General features: G+C 39.3%; 1 protein-coding gene across 1 annotated transcript; it reads right to left on the reverse strand.

The window, feature by feature from the left end:
- Positions 1 to 268: 268 nt before the first annotated feature.
- LOC140180717 (uncharacterized) lies at positions 269 to 3,384 on the reverse strand. Its single transcript, XM_072222000.1, has 7 exons — positions 3,265 to 3,384; positions 3,004 to 3,167; positions 2,589 to 2,897; positions 1,969 to 2,162; positions 1,681 to 1,853; positions 735 to 1,451; positions 269 to 517 (listed from the first exon to the last, which is right to left on the reverse strand). The coding sequence occupies exons 1-7, from the start codon at positions 3,382 to 3,384 to the stop codon at positions 269 to 271; spliced, it is 1,926 nt and encodes a 641-aa protein (XP_072078101.1).
- Between the last annotated feature and the right edge of the window lie 6,887 nt (positions 3,385 to 10,271).

Genomic DNA, 10,271 nt, shown 5'->3' on the forward strand with positions numbered 1-10,271 from the left:
GGGGTGTGCCTTGCCTTATATTACAAATAGAGTCCTGGTTAACACTGAGTGGAACCTTAAAGCGTGAATGAGAAATTCACCCATTAGGCAACAATAGCGCTGCAATGCCACTGGATGCCACGTTGAGAACAATATCACCCTTCGACCTTATTAAAGCAGACAGTGCATTCCATAGAAAAGTCTTACCAGTTTCACCATATCCACAAACAAAGTAAAAACCACCTGTGCCACGACTAACTGCATTCGCTATTGTGTCGAACGCAGCGCGCTAGTCTCGATTCAACCGGGAAACCAAATCGACGGAAATACTTGCCAACTCTGTCCTGTCAAAATTGAGCTCGTCAAAAAAGACTGTGTCGGAAGGTTCAGTCAAATCAACAAAATCAGGAAATGGCATGTTAGTAAATTCTTTTAGGCTCTTACCGTTTGGCTGCACAAGTTTTTCAATTTTGGCAAGTATGGTGGACTGAATCTCATGAATGGAACGCTGGAAACCTGAAATCAAAATGGAAGATAGCTACATCACAAACAAATTCGACACAATGATAAAGGGAAAAAATAAATGCATAACACAATGCAAGAGGTGAAAAAAAGGGGAGTTTTTAAATGGATTGGTCTGAATTTTTGGCAATACAGTAACATGATAGGAAAAAAAATCTAGAAAGTTTACCCAAGTTATGTCTTCCAGAGAGCATCGAGTTGTCTACACAATGTTGCCAACATTGCTCCTATACCATGTCAGGGCGCACCATGTTGTTTGACATCAAAAGCATTGCAAACAACCTCCTGATATAATTCGGTGACGCCCACGAACTGGCTTCATTAAGTGCATCGATAAATTCCTTATCGTCCTGCAATAACCCTAGCGCATAACAGGCTTCTTTGAATGTATCGTACACAATGCCACCAACAGAATGAACATCAGCAAATGTCTGGCACCCTTTTTGATAATTCAATAACAAACGAAGGTAGTACTCCTCTCTATACGAGTGAGGAATATGTGTGAGACAACCAATCACATTCCCTTGTTTCCGTGGCCTCCACATATGCCCCTGCTTGTCCCAAACAAAAAATGACGGCATCTCCGCGTAAGTCAGTGTACGGGCCAGATCAAAATCCTTGTTAGCCTTAAACCACCCAATAAACATACTATCCTTTGAAACCGCAGCCTCAATAACATTTTCAATAAGTTGATGATCTTTGTACAAAATATTCTGTTCATTTGGAAAGTGGAATGGAAGGCGGATGACGTTTGGCTCTTTGAATTGAATCTCAAACCCGAATAGCCGCCAGGATGCGTCACAAGCAGATATATATCGGCAATCATAGTAGTTTTGGATTTCATCCACAGTGACAACAGAATCAGCTGAATCATGCGATCGGAAAAATGAAGCTGTGACACGGTCATTACCTTTGTGGACGTACTTGAACAAATACTTAATAGCAGATGTCTAGCAAGTATACTCGACATTTATGTGGCACCCATACTTAAGAAGCAATGTTGCATTATACGGGACAATAAACCGATTGTCGAGGTCAACATTATCCGACCATATATACTTGGGAAAACATGCACTGTCTATGGCTGTTTTCTCACAGAATGGCATTGGATAAAACTTGGTACACTTCCCATTAATCATACACGGGCTACTCGTGTTCAAAACTCCACAGGGTATGAACCATGAATTTTTGGACTAACCTGTACAGCTTAGATTGAGTGTGTTCGTCGGGTATCTCAGCCGATATATGATGGTCAATATCATCGGATGATCTTGGCTTCTCGGCTGGTTGAAGAAATAATAAAATGTGACAGTGGGGAAGACCATGCTTCTGGAATTCAACTGTGTACACAACTAAAACAAAGAAAATTGGAAAAAGAAAAGAATATGTGAGGGGACAAATAACCATTGATGGAAAAAGGACAAATGTATTGGCGTGAACTTGAAGACACTGAATGAAAAACCTTACTTCCTTTGGGCTTTCCGAATATGGACCCATCCTTTAAGTCCTTTAGCACGACATCTAACTTGATCTTGAAAACCCTTGATATGATATCAGGCCTGTCACTTGGCTTTAATGAATAGTCCGCAACACAATCTTTAATCTCGTTCCAATCTGGGTTACATGTGATAGTAATGAAATAGCTAGGATAACCGGCATACCTGCAAATAGAAAATGCATCTTTGCAATTGTTGTACATGTATTAGGGACCGCCGACAAATGAAGATGGCAAGATAACTCATTTGCCAGTTCTTGAAGCCAGTGTCTCACCATGAATTAGGCACTCATGTAGGCCTTGCAGCTGATGGGAGCGAAACTTGTTATGGTGGAACCTGTGATATTGTAGTCTTTCAGCTTCTACCATAGTGTAACTATCAACCAAAAATTGTTGGAACAAACGTCTTGATTTGAGAAGAACTTGCGACTCGTGCGTTCTCATTTGGATTTGAAAAGACAGAAACTCCCTCATGCTAATTGTTTCTCGCTTATGTAGCTGTTGCTTAGATCTTTTATCGGATATTAAGATATCACTCCGAAAACCATCTTCTCCGTACGGAAAAAGCAAGGGGTACTATAGTGCAAGGTACTGGGGATGATCAACATCAATGCGTTTCAACTGATTTGAATGTGTCTGAAGTACAACGTCCCTCTCAAGGTTATCTGTATCAAAATCACCTACAATAAGAGCAGCAACTTCAGACGCTGATGGTAGATTATATCTTCTACCATCAGTGTTCCTCTTCTTGATAAGACGAAGCTGTGGCGGAGTGGTTGAATCTTCAGCGAACCTTTGCCTAGCATATCGAAAAGACTTAGCAAGAGAATTGTGGGAATCAAGCATGCTGCTGAGGTCGGCCACAATTGTCTGATCTATAGATTTGTGTTGATTAGACAGGCTACATCAACCCAAAAATAAAATACATCAAGATAAATGAAGGTCACACCGGAATCATATAATACACATATTAAAATATCAGCAGACAATCAGTACAACCAACTCACCCAATTGTGTCAATCCTATTCTGGACTTCGTTTTTCGTATCATAGAAATAGAGCTGAGCAAACTTGGACTTGCTAGGCTGCTGTGGCATCAAACTTCCAATTGAATGGTAATTGTGGCCACTAATAACAAACATGGGGGGAGCGGAACCCTTGTTTAATGTGTACTGAATATTTCCAGCCATAGATGTGAACGAAAACATTAAAGGCCCTGATATGTTTCTGATAATGCAAAGATCATTCATCATCTCCATCCAATAACACCTTCAACAATGGTAGCAGGACCGGCAACAAAGGGAGAGTGACATTTTCACTCATACAACAAATAGCAAATAATATAGTGTTATTGGCTCCACCTTTCACAAATTGCTCGTGCATCCACATGTTTGCCCCACAAAAAACACATCTTTGCGTGGGTTACCTAATAGACCAAACATCTAGTGAACATATGAAATAAAGCAAAATCAAGTTTTGCAGGAGTACAATAATAGGTCAAAATATGGATAAACTCATAATCATAGTCATTGAGAATAACACCTGGTTCAGTAGAAGATGCAACAAAAGCTTCAACTTGGATGTCGCTAGCCTCAGGCAGATAAAAATTTGCAGACCAAGACAAGGGAATAGCCAACCCGACTGCATATTTGATGAGAACTAGTTATCAAATCTCGGAGCTAAATTTGAAACATTAAAACGATTGTGAGTTAGTGGGCGGAACAATCCGGTCAAAGACCCATGTTCAACCATGGCTACGGGTGAGGCTCGGCAAAAGGTCCCATACTAATGATGAAAAAAATCGCACCAGCTTATACGGGAGAATTGTTTAATTGTTTAATTGCAGCATAATTCCTGGCTCCAGAACATATCCTAGAGAGATGGAAAATTCAGGCATTACTTACATGGTACGTGTTATAGAACGCTTTTGTCTGTCACCGGACCTAGGTACGTTGCACGATGAGGAACCTGCAATGGAAAAAAGGGGTGTTATCCGCGGATGGACAAGCCAACACCGTGGTATGGGGCAGTATTTAAAAAAGGAATAGAATGTCAAAAACAAAAAGGAGCAGCACATGTGATCACGACAACTAAGCAATATCAGCGGTGAGTATTGCACATGGGGGGAATATTGCTACGTTCCGCGGAGAGCCATTTAGCCAAAGAATAAATTAGAAAAGAGATCGACCATAGATTGACAAAGTAAAGCTAACCTTGGACTGTGACAACAGAGGCGGGTGATTTTTGGAGCACACCAATAGCGGTTTGGAAGGACTCAGACATGTGTCTGTTAGGATCAACTGCAATAGTAGAAAATCGTAGATGAAAGTTTATAAATCATGCATAAACACACCAGTAGAGCAACAAGATAAGGGTCACACAATTTCCAGCAAATAATGACATGTTCCCTAACAGAGGAAAGAATGGATCACGCCGAAAAATGAAAAAGTCTAATGGAAAAATGACGCTGAGCATGAAGCGAACTATGTAGTGGACAACGACTAACAAACCATTCTCGGGGCCAAATGGACTCAGCAACACATTGACCTGGCGCCTCTTATGACCCAGCAAATTTATCCGCCGTTGTCGTGCGAGCTTAGCTTGGTGTTCCATGGAATCCAGGCAACCGAACTGGTTGCCAAAGGGGTAGGTGTGTGGAATAATTTTGTTACAGGCACTCAAACTGATTTCAGACAATTGCAAAAATGGACACCGCTCGGCTAGACAATAAAGGCAACATGCAATGATAAAGGTCAACGAGTAATGGAAGAAAGGAGATGACCGAAAGATCTACATCAGGAATGATGTCAAAGTTAGACTATGAAAAACACATGTGCTCAGGCGCTTGCTTAGTCTTTGACCATTAAGGAAAAGAGATCAGTTCACAGAGGAAACAGATCAATTTAGCATCCCGCAACTGATTTAAATTCAAAAAACAATTTAAAAAACAATGAACTCAAGACATAGTCAACCGATCACCTTAACATAACCAAAAGAAAGAGAGAAGGAAGTTAGCTGATAGGGGAAAATTGTAATTGCAGAATCATAGTTACACTTATTATTTGTAACATAAAAAAGGAGTAGTGGAACATGGAAACAGGAGTCCAGGTAAACACCAGTTCGGTTTGACTACTCAGCACATAATTGCTATATCTAGAGGGAGCAAATAATGACAAAAGAAATGTTAAGTGAGTTCTGGCATACAAACAAAGGTGCCGCAGGAAAGAATTAGAGAGGTTTTTTTAAGAGAATAGAAGTAATGCAATGTGTTTTAACTTAATCTCCAAAACGGGCCTTGCAACTTATTATGCAAGGTCAAAAGGAATAGTGTGAAATATGCATTGTTCATATAAAAGATGTGATAAGAAAATTTTAGCCATATCTCAACATAAGAGAAAATCTCTTTGGTTAAAATAATCAAATTTTAATAGTTTAAGAATCAAATTTTAACAGTTTAAGAATGATTGTTCGATATAAGACATTTATTTGTATCCAAACTAATTTTCTCTACCTCATACAATATGACAATCAACTGTTGGACAATAATTTGGCGTGCTGATGCATGCAAAGATCTTCCATGCGTGTAGGTAAATGAAATTTTTCTCTGGTCTTTTGTGCTTAATTACAATTTATTAGCACGACCATAAATTGGTAACAATCTGACTTGAAATCGAAACCATAGAAGAAGGCAGGGCATAAATAAACAACAGCAGAATAAAACCCACTATTGATAAGGTATAAGATAGCCTTGCTTATAAATAAGAGTTGTTTATCTTCGAATGAGTGGAATTTAAAACCGCTTGGTCTATTTGACCCATGGAAGTATGTAGAAAATCTTGACAATGCTCTAACATGGAAGTGTACAATCTACACACACAATATAGGAAAAAATAGGCTTTCTATTCAAAGAAAAATCTGCTGCCACTTTTGGAAAAATGTAAGTACTTATAAATATGGTGTGTCTTCACAAGTTAAGGAGGATCGCGCAAATCATATTGCGACGCCTGTGTTTGAATGACAAGAGGCTAATCTAAATAGAATAATTCAATTATTCAATTAATGTGAAATTATTGGCAGATGGAAGTCTGTTCAAGGAGATATATTTTTTATACAGCATCAATGAAAGGAAAATGTACTTGTCGGGCACAACTCTATCACCTGTTATGCTGGTTCGTTATTGATTGGGTATGAATAATGTTAATGATGTTTTGAAGGATGGAAGAAGAAACCTATGCATCTAACCAATTTGCATTAAGCCCCGGGGAACGCATTGCAAGGAATCGGTTAGTGATAAATATATCATTATGCACAGAACAGATACATCTAGGTGGGAAAGTGCGGGGCGCAACTAAAATGGCTTGTCATTCATGTTGTGTTGACGAAACTCCAGAAAACCAATCACTATCAACAGTTATTAGAAAATAATTAACGAAGAGGGTATGGGAATGAGCACACTGTTTCATACACAGGTCCCATGCCTAACACAGAGCGCCACTAATCAGGTAACTCAACGCGGTTACCGCAGAACTATTCTTGAAACAAAAGAGCTTCATCTCCAATAATACCCCAGTTTAAACCCCCTCCCCCCATGGCATAAGAAAGCAAAGTGAATAAGCAAATCCAACCCGTGAAATTCCATGTTTAATGACATACAACATTCAGGTTGCAATGATAGGAGTACACATAAACAGAGAAAAAAAAAGGAAACTCCTACATGTTAACGAAATCAGTAAGATTTTGGTAACCAAGTGAAGTAGTGACATAACATCTGACGGGGATCACAAAACCACATGGAAGGATAAATAGAATAGTGTATAAACTAACGTTAGCATCAATATGGGGCATCTCAATCCAGACCAGGCGAGAAGCCCAACCAAGGGCCGCCATGAGATCCAACACTATGATTGAGCAAACTAAATAAAAACGACGACAATGAGACGATGCAGTAGCATGTTAACGTGGCATGACACATTGCTAATGTGAACATGTAAAAATAAATTCCAACTATGAATGTAACATTAGGAATCTTAAGTAAGTCGAAATCAAGTTGATAAAACGAAAGAGTCAAAGCGGTTTATTTAACGCCAAGCAGTTCGGTTGGCTTTATTTTTATTTGAAGCTCTGAGAATGAGGGATGACCGGCTCACATATCCTCTGCAACAGGATCGGTGGCATTCCCTGGGATGCACTTCTCAAACGCAGGAAGAAGAATCTTGGAGGAAGAGAGTGAGGCACGGGAGGAGAGGTCATTGTCGGATCTAATGCACAGTCGTTTTACAGGAGTCTGTGTAACCACGTGGTCAGCGCCAAGCTTAGAAACAGATGCGGCTTTGGTGCTCGGAGGGGTGGTGGAACCAGCAACTCCGACTATGCTCCCATTCCGAATCAATTCACCACTACGAACACCCGTTCCAGTGGTCAACTTCTGCAATGCATCCTGGAACAGATAACAGTGAGATTGTAAAGTGTCAAGGAACACAAAAAGCAGTAGCAGTTGAATACGCAATGCTAATTGAAAGGCCTTTGTGGAGTAATTAAAGACTCATACCAATTTAATGTTCTTTTCTAAAGCAAGTGAAGCTATAATTTCTGGATCAGAACATATCCTAGAAACGATGATCACGCACGCCTTAAATTTATTTAGGCTATCATGCCTAACAGTAAGCTTGAAAAGGAGTGTCTTCCTAGCCAGTGCATTCAGCTCCTCTGGGAAATGGTCTCTTCCATAACCTTGTTTGTTGAAGACAAGAAGTGAGTAAGTCGGTAGCGAAAGAATTCACGAAATGTCAGACCAAAAGATCTTAGCAAGCATGCTGGTGCGGATGTCAGCGGCAGTTAGTCCTAAGAACTTTGAGGCAGAATTCTCAAAGAGAACAAAGATTGCTGTATCTGAGTCATCAACAACACAAACCTGAATGCAAAACCTTCATGCACAAATAAAAAATGCATCAGAAACAAAAAAAAAGAGGGGGGCATGTTGATGATGCAACAAATGCTCTGACCAGATTTAACAATAAACACACAGGTGTAACATGGCTGTTTGATTTAACCGATTCCAAATCTAGGGAAAGCATCAAATTAAAAAAAATAAAAACTAACTAAAGTTCTTGAATATAAGGAGACTACACAGGATCAAAGCAACCACACAGGAACGGAAACCAACCTTGCAACAAAAATTGTTGAGTAAACATCGCATTTTGCACAATAAAACTGCTCAGTAAGTGCCTCCAGTCCCTGAGTGCATTGCCTGCAAGCCTTGTACCACCATGCATGATCTCTGTCAATGTCGATCACCGTTCCACATGTCACGTAGGTTGATTTCTGGATGAAAAAATTAACCACAATGAAATAAACAAAATGCACGAAGGCAAATAATTTTAACGAATTCCTGCAAAGAGCAGTGTATCACATAGGAAAAAAATAACCAGAATGACATAAACAAAATGCATGATGGAGAATAATTTTAAAGAATTCCTGCAAAGAGCAGTGTATCGCATGAAAACATGGAACTCACGTATTAAACTGTTTCATGATGGTTTCCACAAAGACTATATTTAAATGGGTGTTGGGAAACGACCATAAATTTCAAAGCACCCAATGAACACACCTCAACAGTTTGCTTTATCTGATGTATGGGTGCGTAGGGTATATGGCTGAGAAAATTTTCAGAAGGAGAATGCCTCACTACCCGGCCTATAACATCAACGCTGGTGCTATGCTTGGTACCAAGTCCAATCAGCCTTGCATCAAAAAGTTAATAACATCACCATATCACAACCAATATATCAATGCGTTAAGTTTCTTGTTAAAGATTAGTGAACAAAAACTAAAGCCTTTGTTAAAGAACCAGACTTTTGGCGGAATTTCTTAACCACTTCAAGGTCAGCATTAATCATGAGCCTTGTGGTGTAGTTTGTGTTGGTGATAGTCATCACACCTGAAACAAAATTTAATTTGATTAGACAAATACTTGATTACATATAAGCAGGTTCGTTGCTAATTGGGCAATTTTAAATATACCATTGTAGAACTTCATCTTGGCAAATTGGAGTACGATTATAAATTCGGTGGCCTTGTTGGCATCAAGAAGAGTGACCAATTCAGATGCATAATTTTTCCACAATGTGCATGAAAGCTTCTCACTGCCACTTTTGGGTCCACACATATTTTTTATCGCGGTTTACATAGAACAGTTATAATCATTAAACAACACAATCAGAGGTAAGTATGAATTGCAGCATGAATGAGGTATCCAGATTTCTATATTTCTATACACAATAAAAAGGGAAGACTTACCTCAGATCATCAAACTCGATTTTCATGTAGTGTGACTTTTGGGTTTTTTTCGAAAGGAATCAAGTCACTCTTTGCAGACAGAAGACCAACAAAATCTGCTCCAGATAACCTCAAGATAAGCGGGCATTAACAAACAGTTGAAAGAGGCAAAAAAAATGATATTCTAGGGAAATGACCTAGATGTGGGTGGCACAATGAGAACATCAAAGAGCATACCAATAAGAAATAAGTCAACCCTAACCGAAGATAATATTTCCTTGGTTGCCACGAAATCAAATGACTCAATTGGAATATCGATGTCATCAGCACTCGAGACCAATGTGTCCCTCTTAAATATGATCCGCATACTATGCTTGGCGGGCCTGTATTTCTGTGTGTTTGAGTCCATCGTGAAGTTGGCCACAACAAACACCTTCCCCTCCTCAAGGATCGGTTCAAAAAGACGGTAATGAATGGACCGGATGAAACAATGGATTCGCGATCCCTGACAACGATGGAACAAAAAATAAAGAGATGGCTAATATCACGGAGGTGACAAACATCCAAAAGGAATAACATACATGATGTAACAAAAGACAGAAACGTACCTCTTTGTCAAGTACAACCAACTCCATTGAAGGTTAAGAGTAACTCTTTTCATATGACGGAACCTTCCACATCCTCAAAATCCTTACTTTAATGCACCAGTTCTTTTCGGAAATAAGAGAAAGTTCCTTAACAGAATCAAAAGTCTGATCCATCTGGGGGAGTGGATTTGGGTCTCAGACAAACTTTATATGAAAATATAAGCTGGGTACCTGATTAACTGCAGAGAATTCTAGAGATCAATTAAAGAAAATCTACATGAGAAGACACAATTACACACCAAAAACCACAATCCACATCCAGGGAGGATCAAAGAAAGCAAAAATAAATATAACACCAATTATGCATATCATAAGAAGGACGCCATGCATGAACTTCCTTTTTTGGTAACAACA

Source organism: Arachis hypogaea, chromosome 17 (assembly GCF_003086295.3).
Source record: "Arachis hypogaea cultivar Tifrunner chromosome 17, arahy.Tifrunner.gnm2.J5K5, whole genome shotgun sequence".
NCBI lineage: Eukaryota > Viridiplantae > Streptophyta > Magnoliopsida > Fabales > Fabaceae > Arachis > Arachis hypogaea.